The 24,358-nt window shown below is 43.0% G+C and overlaps 1 protein-coding gene across 4 annotated transcripts; it reads right to left on the reverse strand.

The window, feature by feature from the left end:
- Window positions 1–24,358, reverse strand: Clcc1 (chloride channel CLIC like 1). Of its 4 annotated transcripts, none has more exons than XM_032897460.1 (12): window positions 24,302–24,358; window positions 14,664–14,803; window positions 14,175–14,276; window positions 12,313–12,420; window positions 10,334–10,555; window positions 9,768–9,908; window positions 7,394–7,487; window positions 5,663–5,760; window positions 5,153–5,299; window positions 3,560–3,901; window positions 1,868–2,152; window positions 1–311 (listed from the first exon to the last, which is right to left on the reverse strand). In XM_032897460.1, the coding sequence occupies exons 2-11, from the start codon at window positions 14,790–14,792 to the stop codon at window positions 1,910–1,912; spliced, it is 1,626 nt and encodes a 541-aa protein (XP_032753351.1). In that variant the 5' UTR covers window positions 14,793–14,803; window positions 24,302–24,358; the 3' UTR covers window positions 1–311; window positions 1,868–1,909. The 4 variants fall into 4 exon arrangements, with proteins under 4 accessions (XP_032753351.1, XP_032753352.1, XP_032753350.1 ...); XM_032897461.1 differs by having other exon boundaries at window positions 24,231–24,346; XM_032897459.1 differs by having other exon boundaries at window positions 1–2,152.

Here is a 24,358-nt window from a genome sequence, read left to right on the forward strand (position 1 = left end):
TAATGTAAAAATAAGTGTTTATTTGGTGTTTACAGTGGTTAAGACCATGTAAGCATTCAACATTTATTCCATTTTAAAAAGTGCTTTTCACAACTACCCACCCTGTTCCTAACAGCCAGTTACAGTGGGCTTTAACCTCCAAGACAAATGCTCGCCCCTCTCGCTAGTCACTCGAGACAGCTGCCTCTCGGTTCTGCAATACACTGGCCTTGGTAGTTTCACCTTGTTTTAATCAAGTTTCCCCTGAATTGCTGTCAAGAACAGTGTCGCTTTGCTAGCTGTCAAAGCAGATTCCATCCCCAAATGGGCATCTGTAATGAAAAATACGAAGACGAGACTGTAAGTTTTTAAGGGTTCACTTCTGGATTAAAAGCAATCAGTGTGCCAACAGGACTTCCTGTCTCTCAGGTGCATCTGTTAAAGAAGGCGTTTGTTTCCCTCACAATTGTACCGGAGCTCAAAGGTCACTTCCCACCTTGGGAGTGCATTTACCAGTCAGGGTGAACGGGTCCAGCCCACCGAAATAACTGCCTTATACACAGATGATCAGAGTGAACGAACTGCTTATTCCCCTCATCCACTCATTACATGTCTGCTTCAATACTGCTGTCTTAATGCAAAATCCTTTTGGTTTTTGGGGAAATTTGCTTCCTGATGAAATACGAAAGGCATTTTCTCTTCTCCTCCTCTTCCTTCTATGTTCAGGCCCTTTCTCTCTTTCTCTCCCCCCACCCTTCCCAATGGCAACTCCTCTGGCCTCAATTTCCAATAAACCTGCCTTTGATATGATCTAATCTTTAAAATAAAAAAAGGCATTTACAACGATAAACAAAGATATATGGAAATACAAAATTAGTTTTTCAGATACCAAGGTAGAGAAAAAAGGAGCATCATATGTTTGTATAAAGAAATCAAAAGCCAAGTGTTCAGAATGTCCTTGTTGAAGCAGCCTGCCTGATAATTTCAAGATTTAATTCTTGAGTGGTATCATTTTTGGAAAGCAGCTGAATAAAAGGTGCAATATAGATATGGTTGCAACAACAAAGGACACCTGCGTGCACAGGAAGTGCTAAATGGGACTTGTAACAAAATATATAAATTGCTTTTTTTTAAGTATAAAATGGAGACTGCACTTTAAAAATCACAAACAAAATGTTGACTTAAGAAGTTAATATATCTTGTCCTCTATCTACAGCTCTTTGAAAACCAGAACTACATTTAGCCAAGACAATATAGTAAACTGAACGGCATCAAAGCAACTGCTAAGTTCTAAATATGAAAATGGGTCTTTATACATCTGACTCTGCGCTAGAGAATAAAGCCACTCTCACAGTCACTGACGAAGTGGGAAACTCAAGTACTGAGAGAACCAGGTCGTCCTCAGGCTTGTCTTAGTGAGACCTAATGTAAAATGTATGACCAGGAGACAGGCCTGGTGACCAGAAAGTCACGCTGCTCTGCAGGTGGCCACCTAGAAACACATGATTGACACAGGTGATGTGTACTCTGTGACAGCCACAGCAGACACTGCATTAGATACCCTGTTAGTAAACGAGGGCTCAGAGCTTCCGTCAGCTAACAACTCGCTCTGGTGGCTGGGATCCTGTGGCGTTGCTAGCTGTCATGTGGCAATGTAGCCATAGCAACATTTAACATTAGAAGCCTGTTAATATCACCTCAATTAGTAGTGTCTGCCTGCTACAGCACCAACCTAAAAATGTAAATTTTACAAAACCCTGTTCTAAAATACGAGATATGTCCTAACAGCTAAGAGATATTCTGATGGTCTGTAAAACTATTAATTTAAAGTTAGCAGTTTTGTAGTAAGTTTCAACATATCTGTAAGGAAAGAAGAGTCAATACAGACTTCAAAGATGACTCTAGCCGTGGTCGGTCTGCGCCTTGGTCTTTAGCCACACGGGCTGCTGACAGGATCAGTCCCACGTGCTGCTGCTGCTGCAGCCTCTGTGCTGTGTGGGCGGCACTCAGAGTCTGTCTTCAGCTGGGCCTTCTCCACGATGGGTGAGCTTTCGGCAGTGCTGGGGACTTGGCCAGAGCCATCCTCGTCAGACTGGCTGCATTCTGCCGGGGTGCTTTCTCTTGGGAGTTCACTAGTCTCTTTGAGGCTTGTGTTCACAATGGATGGTTTATGCTTTAAAATATAGAATTATATTAACTATTTAGTAAAATGTAAAGTTTCATTGCCAATTCTTATCAAAATCTATTGTAGCTTGCTCCAAACATTTTAAAATCCTGGTTCTTGAGCTGCATAATTAAAGCACTAAGTGTCACAAGGTGAAGGAATGGTGGCACTTGAGGTGTACAGATGGTCTGCTGACCCTGCTTAGGAAAGGTCAAGAGGTTTGGCTACCAATAGTGTGTCTCTTCCTACCTGGTGAGAATAATTATTTCACAAATGCTTACTGACCCCGTTTTAAGTTCTAGGTGCTAGGAATAAAGAAAGAGCAAAGCACACAGCCTGTTCCCATAGGAACCTACATTTAGCTCTGGGAATGAATCAGACAGGATAGGAGTATTACATTTGAAGTACAGGCTACAGAGGAGAAAATGTGGAAGGTGATAGACTATGTTCAGACTGCAGTTTATGATGTGAGAAAAGGCGGAAGACTCTGTGTGTGTGTGTGTGTGTGTGTGTGTGTGTGTGTGTGTGTGTGTACACACAGTGAACGACACAGACAGACACCCAGTCAAAGGCAGAACGAGCACACAAGACAGCAGATTATCAGTAAGTTGGTGGATGTGGGACATTGACATGGGGAAGCAGGGAGTCCCCAGGGCCACTGTGGTAGGTAGATGGCTTTTGGAAGTGACACCAGGGAGGTTTGGAATGAGTGACGGGTAGTCAACAGCTATAAAAGCTGGAAGAACATTCTCGGGTTACCTGGATATATTAATATCCACAAAAGCACCCAGAGCCAGATTTCTGTCATTTCTCCAGTCTCATGGACTTACAGCTTCCTCAGAGGTTTCTAGTGCAACTCAAACATTGCAAATAATTCCTTTTTATTAAGGCAGAAATGGAAATGCCCCTTTTAAAAAACAATAGTGGTGGTACGGAAATGTACTTCAGTGTCCTAGCATGTGGAGAGACCCCAGGTTCAATCCCTAGAACTGCTAATAATCAATAATGAAGAGCAGGTGGAAGCCCAGCAGCCAACTGGCCTATTGTGTTCTTCTAGCCTCTAGAATCTATAGGGCTTCCGACCCCTCGCCAACCCTCTCTTCCATCCAGGCTGGGCCACCAAACTCTCCAGCTAGTCCCCTCACACTCTTAGCCCTCAGTGAGGCCTCCGATCTTGTCAAAAGCAGAAGCTTCAGTCCCATGTTGGCTTCCTGTGAGTTTCCAAATACAGTAAAATGGTATTTGACATACAAAGTAAATCTCACTTTCTGAGCAAACTGGACTGGTGACAATGAGAAGAGAAGATGACTAATCGTGTCACCGGTGACTTAACTGACAGCGTTCAGAATAAAAGCAATCAAAGCTCTGTAAAAAGCACTTGGCCCTAGAGTAAAAAATAGACGGTTGCCGACTTACGCTGGGAACCACTTCTGGATGTTCTTGAGCCTCTGTGTCAGGTAAGTCAAATGCCCGGAGCACTTCAGGGCTCTTGTCGCCAGAGGGAAATCTCATGTTAACGTGTCTCTGTCTCACAACATCTCTCTCACACGCATGCATTTTGTCATAAGGGCCTTGTTCAATGGAGCCAGCTGGGCCCCTGTAAGAGAAATCTGCATCACCTGCTGCACCATGGAATCTATAGTCAAGTTCCTTCTGTCGTCTTCTGTCATCTGGCTCAAGTGCTCGGGGAGGTTCTCTTTCAGGACCACGGAAGTGTCTCAGCATAGGAACTGACTGTCCAGCACCATAGCAGAAGCCCTGTGGAGAAGACGTAGACTGTGAGGACTCTAACTGACAGGTAATAAAGTAGGAACTATGTGATTCAGGCCTCATGTCTAATGGATTTATATATGTATGTGTGTGTGTGTGTGTAAATATATGTGTGTGTATTAATTTCACTCTTTAATTAAAAACTTCAAAGTAGAGGTCAAAGTAGCCAATAAAATGTACTAAGTGATACTAAATATTTCAATCAGCTTGACATCCTTTGAATATGTAACAGTCATTAAGACCTAAAAATTTAAATTACAAAGTTCTAGAAATTTAAATCTAAAACCCCAGTCAATGCTCACGTTTCTGTTCACACTCATGTATGATGATGAGAATTAAGAGCTGCGTCTCATAATCAGTCATACCCAAGACAAAACTGAGAAGGGAACAATTCAGTCAGTGCCCATAGCACTATAATCGCAAACCCCAGGGCATCTCTCTCTTTTATTTAAAGGTTTATTTATATGAGTGCCGTGTCTTCAGACACACGGAAGAAGGCATCGGATCCCATTACAGATGGCTGTGAGCCACCATGTAGTTGCTGGAGATGGAATTCAGGAGCTCTGGAAGAGCCGTCCCTCCAGTCCCTGGGAGTCTTTGTGTTTGATTCTAACAGCGTGTGTTTTGGAGAGGTCATGGCTACAAACGACAAGATGCTGAACTGGGAGATAACACCGGACAAAATGCATGCGTGAGAGAGAGATGTTGTGAGACAGAGACACGTTGACATCCGATTTCACTCTGGCAACAGGAGCCCTGAAGTACTCCAGGCATTTGATTTACCTGAGGTACAAACACAGAACCATGGGGGAACTAAGAACAATATCTGTAGTAGGTATCTTCTCATGGACCTATAAAGATGACCCATGCCAAACGTACTATGAGCTCTTAATCGTCTAAGACGTTATGAGCTCTAAACTGCTCCTCAGTATGCACGCCCACTCCTCACCCCATTGTGTTCTGTTAAGCCCTATTCCTCCATGGAGGAAGCAGTCGATGACTCCCTGTGTGTTCACATTAAATTTAAAGAGAAATTACTGCAAACCACTGCTACGACGCGTACAAACCAAGAACCACTGATTACAGGGATACATGAGATCCCAACTCATTAAAACCACCTCGTACCTAGGAGCACAGTATTATTACTCCAATTTGGTTTACAGCAAAGAAGTCTAACAATTTGGGAGTTGCTTTCCTTTTTATAAATCTTACTCATGTTCAGCATGCTAATGTACTAACCAGGACAGCCAAGGCTAGAATCACAAGCACCGGGATCTGAAGTAACACCGGAATCTCCTTCATGAGTGCTTTAATGAATTCACCAGTTCCTTTTCCAATGTACTTTAATGGTTCCGTTACAAAGTTAGTGAATGTAACTGCCAGAGCCTAAAACCAAAGATCATAGCAATGTAACTTCAAGACTGAGACACTTATATGCAAAACCTCACTGTGCACTGAGGCTCGAATTACAGTAATTAACATTTTTGTGTATGTGTATGTATGTTCTGAGAGCGAGTCTCTCATAGAGCTCAAACTAGAACCCAACCAGGCCTTGAACGCTATCCTCCCACCTCCCTCCCAAGTGCTAGGATCATAGCTACACCACCAGGCTCACCTAAATTTGAAAGCCAATGTTTTATGGAACTATTTTTTTTTCTAGGACAAAGGTTTATTATTAGCTGTATTCTTTATAAAGGCAAAGAATTTGCCTTGTGACATGCTGTAATTATTACAAAATATATTCTATACCTTTGTTGGCGGAACCAACCAAATAGGGTTGACGATTAAGAGCTCATAGTACTTTTGGCATGGGTCATCCTTATAGGTCCATGAAATTCTAAACCATTCTATACGGAGAAACAGACAGAACGGTCAAGGAAAACATGGTTGCATTTCTTTCACAAGTAAGATTCGTTTGGCTTTGACTCTGTGCCCACCCACTAGTAAATTTTGAGTTGTTTTACATTTTAAATAGACTCTCTATAATGTTAATTATTTCATCTCAAGTCCAAAATCATATTTTCAAAATCCATTCAAATTCAGCAAATCTTAAGGACATAACAAAATAAATGTCTGCTTTATAGATTTTCAAAGGGTAAATGATTAGTTTTTTATAAACACAATTAAACATAGTTAAGCTGAGAAGTGGCAGTAAGACCAGTCCATTAATATCCTGGCTCGACAGCATAGTGCTGTAGCTGTGTAAAATGCTATAACAGGGAAGAGACCTATAAATCTTTAATTATCTCAGCAAAATTCACTTTAAAAAGTGAGCGCTGACACACTTTTTCATTAATTAATTTACTTACTTTATACCCCAATCGCAGCACCACCCCCTACTCTCCTTCCTAACAAACTTTTAAAGTAGAATACTCTGACTTCCTAGAGCAGCTTCATGCATGCCTGGAATCTGGTCTGCACTAGAGGAAGCATGCTGCCTCCTGAAGCCAGGAGCCCAAGCTGAACTGGGCTAAACTCACAACCTAAAAAGGGGGACAGCAGATACGGAGATGGCTCAGCGGCTCAGCTACTTGTTGCTCTACTAACACCCAGATTCAGTTCCCGGCACCCAGCCCAGGACTCACAACCGTTAACTCCATTTTCAGGGAATCTGATGCCTTTCTCTGACCTCCTTGGGCACTAGGCACACATGTGGTGCACAAACATACATGCAAGCCAAACACTCAAACACGTTTTTTAAAAAAGATCTAAGAAAAAAATTTTAAGTTAATTTTGGGACCCATTTGTAGTCCCTATTGAGAATCTATTCTGTCAGTTATTACAGACTGGTGTTTATAAAGTGTCTTCGAATATTAAACTGTTCCAGTCTTGATTTTGACAGTTAGTGGTTAATATTAGAGGGAATTTTTACAAAATATGGAGGATTTAAAAAAAAAAAAAACTTCTCACTTAGTTTTAAAAAAAGCTGTAAGAAAGCTGTAAAGTAATCCTTTATGTCACTCTAAGGAGATTAAAGGTAAAATATTACTTTATATACATTCACTTTCAGTAAGTTTCTGCTCAAGACCTAGACGATGCGATGGGCTGGGTGATGAGGAGCCCAGAGCCGAGAGCCCTCCGCCTAACACAGCGGACTGAAAACACCGAAGCATGCGCGCCACTGCTGTCTCCTGTGACCGCATGAGTCCAGTCGATACTTTTTAAGTTTAAGGAAGTAGGTTTTATCTGCAGTTGTTTCGTTTATTCTTTGGGGAGGGATCAAAACTAGGGTATTTGACAAGGTGTGCAAGCACTCTAACACTGAGCTACACCCATCCCTTTTTACCTTCTAACAGGGTCTTGCTAAGGGGAGGCTTGGCCGGAGCCCGTGAGCCTCTGGAGTAGCTGGATTCCTGCAGTTCCTCCCCCACCTACTGCGCGCGACCTGTACACATTCTCATATTAAAGACTCAGTCATGGGCAGTTTCCTGTAGCATTTCATTTTGTTACTGGTCATTTTGTAGTTGGTTTTCACCTTACCCCAGAGGTTTTCAGTCCAATCCATCTTCTTAGCACACACATCGTTTAACGGCGCCATCTTGGCAACGTTAGCCTGATGCTGAGCAAAAGCTACCTGGGTAAGCGCAAAGGAAGCACAAAAGAAACTGACAACGGGGGCAGGGGCTGAGAATGCAAATCCAACAAAACTTATTTTATCATTTTCTATATCATTTAGCCAAATAAGACTTTAGTTTCTCTTCTGTAACTTTTTTCAAACAGGGTCTCACTGGCTGGCCTGAAACTTGCTATGTAGATCAGGATGTCCTCAAACCCAAACTCATGGAGACTCCCTGCCTCACAAATGCTGGAATTAAAGACTTGTGCCACTATTATCATGTCTAATAATAGGTTTTGTTCGTTTTTCGAGACAGGATTTCTCTACATAACCTTGGCTGTCTCGGAAAACTCATTCTGTAGACTTAGGCTGGCCTCAAACCTAGAGATCCACCTGCCTCTGCCTCCTGAGTGCTGGTATTAATTAAGAAAAAAAATTTAAAGACTTTATTTTCAGCTCATGGAAACCCACTTTTTTTTTTTTTTTTTTTTTGTTCTTTTTTTTCGGAGCTGGGGACCGAACCCAGGGCCTTGCGCTTCCTAGGCAAGCGCTCTACCACTGAGCTAAATCCCCAACCCCCCACTTTTTCTTCTTTTTTGAGACAAGGTCATGGATAGCCCAGGTTTGCCTTCCTATGGTACCTAAAGATAACTCCTGGCCCTCCTGCTTCCCTCACCCAAGCGCTTCGATTACAGATGTGTACTGTAACACCCAGCTACAAAAGCAGTCTTAATGCAATAAAAGGGTTAAAAAACTTAACTACGATGCTTCATACCATCTTTGTATATAATTATGATGCAGGAAAACTAATTTTATGTAACTTTTTTGGGGGAGAGGGAGTGGTTCAAGACAGGGTTTATGTGTAGCCCTGGCTGTCCTGGAACTCACTCTGTAGAACAGGCTGACCTTGAACTCAGAGATCCAGTTGCCTTTGCCTCCCAAGGGCTGGAATTAAAGCCATGCACCACTTCCACCCATCAAGACTATTTTTGAAAAAGAATTCACATATGGTTCATGTCATGACTGAAAATATTGACAACAATTCAGGCTCCTTAGTAGTTAGTTCATGATAAAATGACATTTTGCTCTGGGTGGGTTTAGTATAAATGACGGCTACCAAATAGGCTGAAAAACCTGCACAAGTATCAAACATGCATAGCTACTTACACTGTATGTGACCCACAGGTAATCTGAAGTCCTGAGAGAATACACATAGCTTATATGCAAATGCTGCATGACAACCTCTATGTGGGAAGGAGGTTCCCGACCCAAGCCTTGTTGTCCACCACAGACAGGTGTGTAGCTTTTAACAAACCACATTCCTAGAGGAACTCACTGAAGTCATTAACACTCCACCAACCCAAGTTTTCTTCCACCAACAACCTATGTGCTTAATGTGTAAGTGATTTGTTTCCGGGTCACTGAAACCAGAGAGAGGGGAAATGAGGTGTAACACTGACATCACGAATCACTGACTTCCTGACTCACACTTGTCAGGAAGACTAAAGTTAAGTTTTCCCATCCCTGATTATACTATTCTGCTACAAACAGTAATCTTTTTATATTTCTACAAGCTTATGCTTATTTTGAAAGATAATTAAAATGTAAAAAAATCTGAAAAAAATAACCCTCAAAAATCAATGGGCTAGATCTGGTGACTTATGCCTTTAATCCGAGCACCTGGGAGGCAGGCAGAGCTCTGTTCCAGGCTAGCCTGGTCTACATAGGGAGACTGTCTCACAAAAAAATAAAAATAAATAAAAATTCGACAATAATTACCCATCAGTAATATGATTATTAACATTTTGAAAATGAGTTGATCTGTACCTTTGTTTTCTAATCACTCTATGGTGAATATAGCTAACTTTTATAATCAAAAAGCCAAACTTATGGTTAACATTTTTTTTTTTTTTTTTTTTTTTTGGAGCTGGGGACCGAACCCAGGGCCTTTGCTTCCTAGGCAAGTGCTCTACCACTGAGCTAAATCCCCAACCCCACGGTTAACATTTTTAATCATGACTGTGGCATCGCCTCTAAATAGAGTAAAAGCTCATTTCCCAAATCATAAGTTTCTAAAATGTGTCCATTTTGCTCTGTGCTCGGCAACAGCAAGCTGCAGTAGAGCAGAACTGTGTGTTCGCGAAGATCTCAGATCACTGTGCTGACAGTCACTGACTTCCCCTGCTGAGAATCCAACTACTGTCTTCAGCCAAATCTGCGCAGGACTGCCCTCAGAGTAGACAGTAGTCTCTAGTTACTATGAATTTATATTTAATTAAGAAAAACCTTATTTAATACCTTATATAGATAAATCCAATTCCATCCTAAACTGACGAGAAAACTGATGATACAAACGCGTTTCAACTGCGTATGCCAGCGAACATATGTCCACAGCTCCGTAGCCACCAACGCCACAATGCAGAGCAGACACAAGAGTACCTTAGAAACAGAACTGGGAGTCAGAGTCATTGCTAAGTGGTCTTCCCCACCAAATATCAGTCTAAAAACAAACGAACAAAAAGGTTAGACGTGCCAGGAAGATGACAGACAGCTCAGGAAGTTAATGAACTTGTCATCAAGCCTAACGAGCTGAGTCCGTCCCGGGACCCACACAGGAGAGAAACCAAGTCCAGCAAGTTGTCCTCTGACGTCTGCACACACACACACACAGACTATGCACACAAAAGAAATGCATACAGCATTTGAACAGCCTTACAAAACTGGATTCAAATGAAATTACGTGTATATTTTCAGTGCTCGTTCATCCCCACATTAAGGACCCAAGTACAGGTTCTTATTTATGTTAATTAATTTTGGAAGTACTTTTTCAAAGGAAACTTCCTATCCCCGTCATGTCATCTTACCATAAACACATTGTATGGATCTACTCCAAAATAGTCTTCAAACTGCCACGTCCATGCTTCCGAATCATGAGACTTAAAGTTGATTAAGATATCACTCAGTGCATCATCCAGGGCTCCTGGCTTCCACTCCTCTCCACTGAGGAACTTCTGTATCTCCAACAGTGTCTGTCTTGTAAGGACAACCTCAGCATCATAATGCATATCCACTCTGTCTTCATCAGGCTGCATCAACGGAAAAAGAATTGTATTATTACAGTATTCAACGAAGCACTGAGTTTTGGGCCCAATACGGGCATTCCTAGCTCTCAGGAGGAGGATGTAAAGAACTTTAAGTTCAAGGTTAGCCTTGACCTTATCTCAAAAGATAAAAACACCTTGGAACTCGATATGACGCGGTGTAAACAGTTCTAGGTGCCCGCACCACAGAAGTATGTTCTTCTCCTCAAAGGTTAGCACGAAACCCAAATGAGTGTAAAGAGCATTGAAAACGCTGCAGACGCGTCACTGGGCACGGCTGGCCTCCCTGTGTGACGCACACAGGCTCTACAAAGTGGCACCGACAAGTGTTGTGCCACAGTCCCAGGAGAAGCACAGGGCTGTGCATCCCTGTGCTTGTCAACTGATCAACAGATCCTTGTTTCTGTTGACACCTAGGTCATAAATATGAGTGACTCATTACCACGGAACACACTGCCCACCATCCTATAATTTGTGCCTGATGTTTATACAAGTGTGGGACTTTGTTTTGGTTTTTCCTGTAGGGCACACATAGACTTCTTGCCTGTAGGGACAGTAGGTGGCACTTCACATTTCAAATGATTGAACTTTAAACAATGAAATTATGCCCTACCTGGAAGTGTGGTGACCACGGCACCAAACAGACGCAGTAAATGGCAGGAATAAAGACAATGGCTTCAGTGCCAGACTGAGACGGGTGGCAGCTGTGTTGCCTTGTTCCGCCTTACATGAGACCCACAGTATCAACAACTCAAACTTGCTCAGAATCTCTCCGGGACTTCTAAGGCTGGAACGCATGGCCAGACCAAACAAAAGTCTGCCTCCAACCCCACACCAATTCTGGTAACATAAACAATAGGGAAAATCCTTCTACACTCACAAATGTTTTATTACGTATGATGTCTTTATGAGGTCATGTCTTGATTCCCTAAACTGAAACGGTGATTCTTTTTTTTTTTTTTGGTTCTTTTTTTCGGAGCTGGGGACCGAACCCAGGGCCTTGCGCTTCCTAGGTAAGCGCTCTACCACTGAGCTAAATCCCCAGCCCCTGAAACGGTGATTCTTAAGAAAATATGGAATGAATGAATGACATATAAGAGCTAGGGTTAGTGCCCAGTGGTAACACTATTGCCTAGCATGTGTAAGGCCCTGGGTTTGCTCTGCATCACTACAAAATAAAAGGTACTCTCACCATTATAAGTAAGCCATGAGGGAGACACACAGTTCCACAAAGAAGAACCCACCACAAGAAGGAACAAGGAGACAGACCACTAAAACACATTTTTCTTGTCCTCAAATGATGATTTTACATTCTATGGCTACGACAGTATGGGAACAGGACAATGATAGAAAGGCTAGGACACGATTATTTCCCATCACCTCAGTTCCATCAGTGGCCTGACAGCGGAGTTGACTGAGCAAATCCTTAGGAAAATCCAAAGTGCCCTGTACTGTTTCCCTCCACCAAGCAACACCGATGCCCAGTGCTCCTAACATCTGTGCGAACACCCTTTGGGAAAGCATGAAGCACTGTGTTCTGTTAAAGCACATGAGGTTCTATGATTTCACTCTTTTGGTGGGGGCACAGGCTGGGCTGGAGCTGCTGATCCTCCTGCCTCAGCATCCCAAGTACTAAGACAACAGGTGTGTTTCATCACACATGGCAGACGACCTCTCACACTCTATGAGACATAATGAAAGCATCTATTACAGTGATTAGGATCGCGTCATCAAATACTCACAAGTCCAAGCTTGCCCGCTTCAATTAAAATCTTGTTTAGATATCTCCTAAAAACAGGATTACTTTGACTTTCATAGTCTTTCATTTTCTTCTTTTCACAATCATCAACCTGTAATCATACAATAAAGTCAACAGTATCCAAGGCTACGGAGAAGCTCAAGTTCTAGATTAAGAAGTTGGTTGTTATTTTTTTGTTTGACAAGTGTGGTGGTTTGAGTATGCCTGGCCTAGGGAGTGGCACTACTGGGAGGTGTGGCCTTGGTGGAGTGGGTGTGACCTTGTTGAAGGAAGTGTGTCACTGTGGGGGTGGGCTTTCAGACACTTCCAGGGCTGCCTGGAAGACAGTCTTCTGGTTTCTTTTGGAACAAGATGTAGAACTCAGCTCATGCCTGCCTGGATGCTGCCATGCTTCCTGCCTTGATGATAATGGCCTGAACCTCTGAACCTAAGCCAGCCCCAATTAACTGTTGTCCTTGTAAGAGTTGCCTTGGTCGTGGTGTCTGTTCACAGCAATGGAACCCTGAGACAACAAGGCTAGGATTTACTGGTAAACATGAGTGAAGAAAGCTTGACCAGGACACACGTGGACCTCACTGAACGCTCTCTCTGCCTCCCAAGATAGACACACACTCGTCCACCCTATCTGCTCACTGTCTCTTACTGGCACTCATGAGAGTGTTACACTTCTCTCTCCTCTTTACCACTGTCACTGTGTTTTGAACCATCAGCACCTGCACCTGTTGGCCCACCCTACCCCACCCCCACTCCCCCACCCCACCCCACCCCCCCCACCCCCGCAGTGTTTGCCCCCTGCTGAGCCTTGTCGATGCATGGGGAAGCCTTTTGTTCCTAAGGAAGGAACATCCAGACCTTTCCGTTTGGCCTGGGCGGTAACCCTGTTAAATCAGTTCCTGTTTTTTGTTCCTGTTTTTCTCTTGAGGGTATAAACCTGTTTTTTCACTATGCTTCTTGGAATTTTCCACCCAGTGGACTTGGGATATATATTCTGTGAACCTCAGTAAAGTATTGGGCATTATCGTAACACAATGTGTTTTTTTTCTTAAACCTGGCAGGTCTATGCCCGGCTCTCAGTACCATGGCGGTGTGGGCGCTGTCAAGCACTGCTGCACCTCAGTGACCACGGGATAACCTCCTTCCCCATTCCAGAGCCTTTCCATGGTACAACCATCACACATGGACCTCTGCATGCATGCGCATATTTATTTATTTATTTATTTTTTTTTTTTTGGGTTCTTTTTTTTCGGAGCTGGGGACCGAACCCAGTGCCTTGCGCTTCCTAGGTAAGCGCTCTACCACTGAGCTAAATCCCCAGCCCCAATGCGCATATTTATATCTGTACCCACCCTTTATTACAAAAATACTAAGTACTATTTGAAAAAACAAGATGCAACTAAAAATTATACCAATAGAATATATAATTGTATGGTACATAGAAACATTACAAATACAAAAATTAGCAAAGACAAGTAAACAAGTAGCTATCTTAGGGTTTCCACTGGTGTGCTGACAGACCATGACCAGGAAAGAGTTTTTTGGTTCCACATTGCTGTTCGTCACTGAGGAAGTCGGGATGGAACTCACACAAGGCAGGAGCCTAGAGGCCATGGAGGGTGCGGCTCACTTGCTTGCTCAGCCCACTTTCTGATAGAACCAACCCGGGGTGGCACCATCTACAATGTGCTGGGTCCTCTCCCGTTCCTGCAGCCTGATCTGATGGAGACATTTCCTCAGTTGAGGTGCCCTCCTCTCAGATGACTTCAGCTTAGCTCAAGTTGACATAAAACTACATAATAACTTAACTAAATAATATCTAATTTGTGAATGAAAAAAAAAAAACTGAACCTTGTGCGTTAAAGAATCCAGTCTCTGCAAACAGTCTGACAGCTCCTGGGCATCTGACAAGTCAGGGTTCACTTCCTTCTTCTCTGAGGTACCATATTTTGCCTAAATCAAAGCAGAGATTTTATTCTTTATGCTTTAGTTGTAAAAGCGAATCCCAGTGAATAAAGACTACAAGTCTATCCTTTTATGACTTGGCTTCTTAAAACTTTTCACTTGCACTAAAGACCAAAGAGTAAGTCTTAGCGACACATTCTAAGAACCAGAACTAAACTGGCTTGCTCCTTGATGGGCTTCACAGCCAAAGTCAAACCAGATACCAGACGGATGTGAGTGCTGGTCTAGCATCTCAAGCATGGAAGAAAAGGAGAAAAGTCCTTTGCATGACAGCCAATCATTTATGACTCTCTTAGCTCTGTATAAAACAGCAAAACTGCACTATTCCCATCACGACAGATAAAGTCTTATCAGTGCATTTAAAAAAACAAATACCTGCGATTTTCTCATGGTTCCCGAAGCAGCGTCATAATTAAGCATATCTGTTGGGTCAATCCAGTCATCGTCATGAGCATAACCAGTGATCAGTAACAGACATCCACAAAGGAGCAGTGAACACAGCATCCTGAGCAAGGCTTAAAAACAAAAGGTAATAAAATACTGGTTTTAAGTAATTGTTCTTATTATTGTTGTAATCTTTCTAGGTTAACACTTTCTGAATAAAGGGCTTAAACACTGTACATAAGGGCTGGAGAGATGGCTCAGAGGTTAAGAGCACCAGCTGCTCCTCCAGAGGTCCTAACTTCAAATCCCAGTAACCGCATGGGATCTGATGCCCTCTTCTGTCTGCAAGCATACATGCAGGCAGAATGCTGTATGCATAAGTAAATCTTAAAAAAGAATAGACCTAAAATTCAAACAAAACAACCCAGTAAAATGGCTCCAGGTATAGCTCAATTAAAAGAGAACTTCACCAACAAGTACACAACTCTAGGTTCAATTCCAGGACCTCTACAAGCAGGCATTATTGTGCCCACCTGTAATCCTCACACTGGGAAAGCAGATAGAGAAGATCAGAAGTTTAAGGTCAGCCTTAGCTACATACTGGCTTTGAGGCTGCCCTAGGATACACAATACAATCTTTTTAAAAAAATACAATAAAATGGTGTGGTGGTTTGAATAGGTTTGGACCCCATAGACTCATGTGTTTGAATTTGGCCCATGGGGAGTGGTACTATTAGGAGGTAAGGCCTTTCTGAAGGAAGTGTATCACTGTGGGGCTGGGCTTTGAGGGCTCTATGTTCAAAGCTCTGTTCAGGGTGGAAAGAGTCCTCCTCCTGGCTGCCTTTAGATCAAGGTATAGAACTCTCAGCTCCTCCAGCACCATGTCTGCCTGGATGCAGCCATTCTTCCCACCATAACAGACTAAACCTCTAAAACTGTAAGCCAGCCTCAATTAAATGTTGTCCTTTATAAAAGTTGCTTGGTCATTGTGTCTCTTCACAGCGATGGAAAACCTAGACAAATGGAACGCACATCTAAATGTGTGTGTGTGACTGTATATATGTACATACACACACACACACACACACACACACACACACACACACAAAGTTGTCTCATAAAATATAGGCATTTTTAATATGTCTGTCATTTGATTCCTATCTCTTCTATATTTAAAAGATATATAGTCACATAAAAACTTGTGTGTGAATGATGGGCACACAATTCAAACTATAGAAATAGCCCAAAAGTCCATCAACTACAAAATGGGTAAATAAAATATGACATAAGATACCATAACCATAGATTTAGCTGCTTTACTGGGTTCTTCACTGTTGGGCCCTACCTTGGTGTTTCCCTCCCCCCTCGCTGAGCCTTTTAGCCTGCTATAGCAAGAAATTGTTTACACCCTTGGCAGCTGCTCTTAGCCCCTGATTTGGGGCTGGGATTTTCCATGGCACTCTTCCTCCCCACTGAGCCTTCCTGCTTGCTGTTGCTAAGAAGTTGTTTATGTCCCTGATTGGGCCGCAACTTTCACCACACAGACTTTTCCTGTTTTCCTGGTTGGGGATTTTTTACCTGCCTTGTTGTTTTTCCACAGCTTTTGCCTCCAGTATATAAGGAGATCTCAGTAAAGCCTTGGTGGCACTCGCTGAAAACTGGTGACCCGTGTACGTGTTTTCTTTCAATCCCGCAGACCTACGCCCCATATTCATACACTGGCGGCGCAGGCGCCGACACTTCACCCTTCTCCATCCTTACCCCCCCTTCCTCTTCCTCAACTGCCACCACCACCACCACCACCACCACCACCACCACCACCACCACCACCACCACCACCACCACCACCACCACCACCACCACCACCACCCCCCAGCTAGGTAGGAGAGAAGGTTAGAGCAGAAAGGAGGTATTACTCTCGTTAGACTACTTCCTGCTGATTAGGGGCATTGAGTTCCCTGGGGCAATATTGATCTTCATTGTCAGGATATCTAATTTCTTTTTATCTCTCATAACCACTGGACAAACCACAACAACAGAAGGGGGGGCAGCAGTCCCCTCATCTCTAAGGGCTCTGGCATTTATATACCCTCTCCAGAGTCACCACAATTTAACTATCTGCAGCTGGCAAAATCACGCCCCTGCTAGAGCACAAGGCAAATCACAGTCGGCTGCTGTGGACAAGCTTAAGCAGCTCCATATCCCCACCTGGGATTAAAACAAAAAAACATTCCCATAACATTTCTATATTTTCAAAGAAACCAACATTCTAACTACATATAGCCATACTCAAGAATATTTAGGCATAAAAGCAATTAAGTGCTGATACCATTCTACAACATAAATGAAACTTTTAAAAATGGCCTCCAAAAAACCAGTCTGAAAAGACATAATAATTGCACTCATATGAACGTCCAGATACACAAACGTATAATGATGGAAAGTCAATTCATGTGGGCTTAAGGCTGAGTTTTGGTTTTATGTGGGAATTGTCCCTGAAGGGTTCGAGTAGTGAACAACACTCTAAACTGTGATAATGATTAGACACGTCTGTGAGTATATTAAAGTACAACAAACCATGCCTTGTTTTTCTCTTTGTTTTAAGGTATTGAGGTCTATGCTACCCAGACTAACCTCAAACTACTGGGCTCAAACTATCCTACCTCAGTCTCATTAGCTGACACGGCAGGTGCTTCTGAACTGATCTTGGGGGTCTGACCTTGCCTTTCACCTTGCAGCATCTGTCTACCTAGTCCCTGGACTTGTAGCCAGTTCTGTCTCTGTTGCTATAGCACTGGGATTACAGATGTATGTCACAGCACCCAGCTCTTTACATGGGTTCTAGGCACCAAACTCAAGTCTTCAGGCTTGCCAGCAAGCACTTTTACCTGTCTCCCTAAGCCCTGAACTCCTTAAATTGTAATTTCAAAAGAATGGAGAACACTTATTCCTTCTCATGGAAAAGATCCTGCCATGCAAGCCTAGCAACTGGAGACCAACTCCAAGAATCCATGTAAAGATGAAGGAGAGATTCCAGGGGTCCTGAGTTCAATTCCCAGCAACCACATGGTAACTCACAACCAACTGTAATGGGATCTGATGCCTTCTTCTGGTGTGTCTGAAGACAGCCACAGTGTACCTATATATAATAAATAAATGTTAAAAAAAAAAAAAAAGATGAAGGAGAGAACTATGGTGGGGCTTTCAGGAGTCCCACTTGGGGTTTAATGAAGATGTAGACACATCTGTATAGTATAAAGCTATTGGCCTGTTAGCCTGGACAGTCTCTCAGCTAGCCTCCTAGCTAAGAGACTTCTCTGCCTTTGCTTCTCTCCAGGTGGCTATCACTGCCCTACCTCCTACTCTGTTCCCCTTCATGTTTCTGTCCTGCCTGGCTTCTCTCTTCCTCCTGTCTGCCTGGCCATTCTACCCCAGGCACCAGCTCTTTATTCTACAAATACTCCTTATTCATCCAGTCTGAACCAATCAGCAGCAGAACAATGCATTGTCCATCTCTTTCCCTTACCTTTTGGCAGTGAAGGCTACACGATCTTTACCATGGCTGCTTGCCTTTAACACGATAATTGGGCAGTGAGAAACAAGCATTTACATTTAGAAGGCAGGTAATGGGCCACAGAAATGACAAAACCAAATATCCTGCCAACACCGGCTCTGCCAGCACAGCAATTAGCAAAGGAAAATACAGGGGCATAACTACACATTTGAGATAATTGGGGGGGTGGGTATCTCAACAGGGAACAAATCCTGAACAAAGCTGTCTTCGGTGCCCACATGCACATCACAGACGCCCTTACAAAATAATAAAACAAAATGTTAAGTCAAAGAAATGGGATATATATATATATATATATATATATATATAGTGCTGTGCCTTAGACCACAAAACGATTTGCTAGAAAACATATTTCTTTTTAAACTTATTGTATATGTATATAGTGTATATGTATTGTATATGTATATTGTATTGTATATGTATATATGTAAACTTACTGTATATGTTTGTACGGTATGTGTTGAGGTCAGAGGTCTTATCAGGCATCCTTTACCACCTTCCCACTTCATTACTTGAGATGGGATCTCTCACTGAACCCAGAGCACATCAGTTCAGTCTCTAGCCAATGAGCTCCAGGAATCCTCTTGCCTCCAGCCCTCTGACCCAGTGTTTGAGTTATAGGCATGTGCCATAGAGCCTGGCTTTAAGTGGACTCTGGAAGATCTAAACTCACATCCTTCTGCTTGACCAACTGAACCACTTTCCCAGCTATTTCAATCAACCTACCTCACCAATTTAAAGAAATCATTTATGGGCCAGAGGGGCCCACATATTTGCCACCACACACATGTGGAGGTCCCAGGACAACCTACACAGCAGTTGGCATCCTCCTTCATCATGTGGGCTCTGAGATCTGAAATCATCTTTCTTAAGCTTACCAGCAAGGACATTTACCAGCTGAGCCATCTTGCCAACCCTTCCCTAATTTTTGAAATTTTAAAAGATATGAAATTAATGCTAAACCAGATGTCTAAAGAAATGTCTCCCTGGGTAGGAACACTTGCTACTCTTCCAGAGGACCTGAGTCCAGGTCTCAACATACACACTGGTGGCTCAGAAGTGCAACTTCAGGGATCCAAACTTCTCTTTTAGATTCTGTAGGCACCCACATACACATGCACATACCCCACATATACAGATACAAGGAAAAAATAATAAAATATTTTAAAGACTCAAATGAGGCGAGTGAACTCCAAATCATTCAGAGAACACCCTGCTTAAGCAGCTTACTGTCCAATTTAGTAACTATTAGCCACAGGAGGATATTGAGCACTTGAAATACAGCTAATGTAAAAAACTGAATATTTTAACTGCCACATGATCTTTTTTTTTTTTTTTAAGATTTATTTATTATATATAAGTACACTGTAGCTGTCTTCAGACACACCAGAAGAGGGCGTCAGATCTCATTACAGATGGTTGTGAGCCACCATGTGGTTGCTGGGATTTGAACTCAGGACCTCTGGAAGAGCAGTCAGTGCTCTTAACCACTGAGCCATCTCTCCAGCCCTCCACCCCACCTTTTTTAAAGATTTATTTATTTCGTGTATATGAGTACACTGTCGCTGTCTTCAGACACACCAAAAGAGGGCCTCAGATCCCATTACAGATGGTTGTGAGCCACCATGTGGTTGCTGGGAATTGAACTCAGGACCTCTGGAAGAACAGTCAGTGCTCTTAACCACTGAGCCATCCCTCCAGCCCCACTGCCACATGATCTTACAACATTGAAAACAGAATATTTCCACCAGCACAAAGTCTACAGGATGGTAACCACAGATGAGCATAGTAAACAGCTTATATTTTGCTTGTGAAGGTAAGCCTTCCCTGATACTTTATTATGATAGCGAAACACAGAACTGAGCCCCATACTTGTCTGTCTCTACCATCAGCAAAGGGTCTCTCAGTTGTGGCTAAATACTATTCATCCAAAGAGCTCTAAAACACCCACAGCTCTGGCCACTTTCCAGACCACTAAATCAGCCTCTCCAGAATTGAAGCCCAATAATCAGATTCATAAAGCTCCGTGGGTGATTTCACTGTGCAGCCCAGGTAGAAAACCTCAGTGCTGTGTGAACACTTCTGTGGAAGGGAGTGTCTTACCGTCCCACTTACACATCCATATCCCCAGAGCGCAGCACTGGCCTTGTAGCTAGCAATTCAGGCTCACTAAGAGACAGGAAGCAAACGCAGGTGACTCAAGCCTTAGCAAGGAGTCAAAGGATTTTAGTTCAGAAATGAAGGAGGCTTATCTGATTATGACAGGCCTGGAAGATTTCACAGAGGAGCAGCAAGCAAGGTTAGTGAAAGCTGAAGTACAGGGAACCTTCTTCAGTACTGTGAGCCGAGGATGAGTATGGTGGGAGAGAGAGATAAAGAGCTTGGCAGTGGTGACGATTCCACTGTGAGAATTTAATAATTCCACCTGGGCACGAGCGTGTTCAAGAATTAAGAGAAACTACATCATTAAAGTATCCACTATTGGGCCTGGCGTGGTGGTGCACACCTTTGATTCCAGCACTCAGAAGGCAGAGACAGGTGATTCCTGTAGGAGACTAGTCTGGTCTACAGAGGGAATTCCAGGAGAGCCAGAGAGAAATTTAGATACAGACAAATCACAGTGAGGCAATGTGAACATACAACCCATTTATAAATCAACCTGCAAGCTGCCTCCTCTCCATCAAAACGTTCTCTTCTGGGAAGCCAGGAAGGCCTACAAGCCTGACGAGTCCCCACTCTAAAGCTATGAAAGTGGTAAACAATTGCTGAGGGGAGAGACTCTTCAGAGACATAGCTTCCTCCAAGTGCCTCACCCATGGTACAGTGAGCCTTTTCCTTCTACAGATAGATACGGTTGCCCCAGTCAGTCACCCATGCACCATAAATCCACTGTCCATTGAGTTAGACTTGGATAGAATTGGTTCTTTGGTCTGTCATTTACCTCTTTATCTGAAGTGAATAAAAATAGTCTTGTCAAGGGGTTGAAGAGATAGATGGCTTAGCGGTTAAGAGCAATGACTGCTCTTCCAAAGGTCTTGAGTTCAATTCCCAGAAACCGCAGGGTGGCTCAGAAGCATGAGATCTGACGCCCTATTCTGGCATGCAGTCATACATGCAGCCAGAGCACTCATACATAAAAAACATACATAAATAAAAATTAAAAAGTACTGTCTTGCCAGGAGAATCATTCAACAAAAGCCAAGAAGAGGCCTCAGAAGAAACCAACCAGGCCACACCTTCCTCTAGGTCTTCTTAGCCTATAGAGCTGTCGGAAGACTGATTTGTTATTTACACTGCCCAGTTTAAAATACTTTGTTATGGCAGTCCTAGAAAAATAATACAGATTTCTTTAGACACAAAAAAACTACAAGTCTATAACCCATAGTCTCCTCTTATGATATACAAACCCCTATGTGAAACACAATTACACAAAAGTGGCTAAAACAGTGACTGATTACAGGACGCGATCGAATATAGTAATATACTGACTAATTGATATTTTAACGTTTAAGAAAATAGAAAATCTAAATACTGACATCATCTCGTACTCTGGAGACAGACGTAAAGATATGAGTTGGAGCCTTAGAAGAACTACATACAGAAGAAAGTGGAGGCCTAACTGCAACAAGCAAAAAACAAAAAAGAAAAACAAAAACAACAAAGTGAACACACCAAGGAAGTGGCTAGCTCAGGGGCTAGCACCGAGGTTAGCACTGGTCGCTCTTCCAAAGGACCCAGGTTCTATTCCCAGCACCATGTGGCAGCTCAGAACCCATTATGACTCCAGTTCCAGGGGATCTGACTCCCTTTTCTGGCCTCTGTAGGCCCAGCATACACATGGTGCACAGACATACATGCAAGCACAATACCTATACATTTTTTTAAGGGAAAAAAGTTTTTAAGAAAAAAAAAAAAGACACAAAGGAGGGGCTTAGCTGAAAGAAAGAAATATTGATCATACTCAGTATTTCAAAGAAATTCAGTAAAGCCCTAGAAAAGGTCATTTGATGAGCTAATTCATTAACCATTTACTAAAAGAGTAATAGGACAAGGACCAATGGTAAAGAGTTAAGAAAAAAGTAGATAAGGGCATATAAACTGAGCTCAAAGATACAGAAAAGCTATCCTGTATCCCTTTCAGGGGCGCAGCATACTTCTTCATTAATAGAACGAGTGAGAAGGAAGACAAATTTTCTCAGATAAAAAACGGGAGTTTGGGTAAAGGTAGTGGATATTTAGAAAACAAAAGCAGAGGGCATTACTTAAAGGTGACTGACAGCCTGCAAAGCATCACTCACAAATCAAAGTCACACCACTGGCAACCATGTTACTTTCTCCAATAATGACCACCAGGTGCAGAGTTAACCAAGACTATGGAATGATTAAACTGACAAACAAACAAACGATAAGACCAAAAGAAAAGAAGAAAAAATATGGAAGACCAGAGTCAGAGTCCACAGAATGAGCTGGGAAATCAAAAGACAGGGGGAGGGGTATGGAAGAAAACAAAAACAGAATCAATTGGAAATTCAAGCCCTCCAAGTCCCATTGTCATTAAGACTAGAACTCTTTGAAAACAACAAAACTTAGAACTGATCCCACACTTCCTTTAAAGCTGCAATCTAGACTTGCTTCGAGCTTAACAAGTTTCTGAGCTAGGGCTACATAGACTAGCTCGAAAAAACAAAAACATCACAAAAACTTCCTATGCTGCCTTACGGAAAAACCTGTCTTACTCTGTGACTTGTCAGTGGACACGTTAGTTTGTAACATTTTCTCATTGCCTCAACTACTACACATGTACTACAGCACGCGCAATACCAGTATATTAAAAAAACATACTTTCATACAATAATCGAGAACATTTTGTTACTGAAACACACTCTCCTTTAATCCTTACAAAGACTCTTGGAAAAGGTACCACTGTCTCAATCCCTTCAACAAGAAAAACTTGGGGGTTGGGGTCAGTGGTTCGGTCCTCAGCTCCGGAAAAAAAAGAAAAACTTGCCCCTGGCCTCAGCTTGGAGAGGTTCCTTAGAGGTTAAGGTTGGAGTGAGGAAACACTGCTGGGTCTATCACCACAGGTGGGAAAACCAGAAGAGGGGGTTCTCCCGGGGCGGCCTGGGCATAGCTCTTAAGAAGCACAGGCTGATGGAAATCCTTAAGAAAGTCACTGATTTCAATGAATCAGGCGGATAACCAGACAAGCAGGACTAACCGGGATAAGAGTTATTAACATACAAATTATTCTGTGTCATCTTAGAAGCGGAGAGTCGTTATTTAGCTCACACGTGTTGGTGTTATTTCCTGGCGCTTGAGGGTTTTTTTGTTTGTTTGGGTTTTTTTGTTTTGTTTTGTTTTGTTTGTGTGTGACAGGGTTTCTCTGTATATCTGTAGCTGACCTGTAACTCTGTAAACCAGCCTGGCCTCGAACTCAAAGATCCGCCTGCCTTTGCCTCTGGAGTGATGGGATTAAAGGCATGCACCACCACCGCCCACCTGACAATTTTCATTTCCAGTGTGTGCCCAGACAACGCTAAGAAGAGCACTTTTATAATCAGTGTCATGGAGGAAACCTGACGTGTTTGCACCCAAGCAAAAACACACGGACTTACCTCATCTCCTAACTTTATATATTCAAATAGAATGTCGAGTTTCATACCACTACTATAACAAATCTAGTGTGTGTGTGTGTGTGTGTGTGTGTGTGTGTATAAATAATTTCTCGGCCGTCAGTATTTGTTGCAGAATATGTCTAGGTTTCAGAAACACAAGCAAGGATGCTCTTGCCCTAGGCTGGGCTGTTCAGTATTCGCAGGGAAACGAAAAGATGAGGCAAGGGAATGACTGGCGGCCGCTATCGGCTCGCATAGCACAGAACAGGGGATCGCCACAGGCACAGGCCCCGACGCCTCCCGCCCTACCGCCCTGCCTCCCTTACAGCCCCGCGGGCCGCCCCGCCACACCGAAGAGCGCCCACTCACGTCGAGGGTCCTGCCTGCTCTTCCAGAGCGACCGGTGCCAGCCCAGACGCAGAAGACGCCCAGCCGCCTACCTCAGACAACGTGCGCTCGCGCAGAAGTCTTGAGCCCACTCATCGACTCACTCGGAC

This window comes from Rattus rattus, chromosome 3, assembly GCF_011064425.1.
Source record: "Rattus rattus isolate New Zealand chromosome 3, Rrattus_CSIRO_v1, whole genome shotgun sequence".
NCBI classification, from domain to species: domain Eukaryota; kingdom Metazoa; phylum Chordata; class Mammalia; order Rodentia; family Muridae; genus Rattus; species Rattus rattus.

Excerpts from the sequence above, each read along its gene's own strand:
- Clcc1 (XM_032897460.1), bottom strand. The coding sequence starts at position 14,792 with ATGCTGTGTTCACTGCTCCTTTGTGGATGTCTGTTACTGATCACTGGT. Across the intron at positions 12,421-14,174 it reads TGGATTCTTTAACGCACAAG|GTTGATGATTGTGAAAAGAA; the intron begins GTTCAGTTTTTT and ends GTATGATTACAG. Across the intron at positions 10,556-12,312 it reads AAGCGGGCAAGCTTGGACTT|CCTGATGAAGACAGAGTGGA; the intron begins GTGAGTATTTGA and ends CCGTTGATGCAG.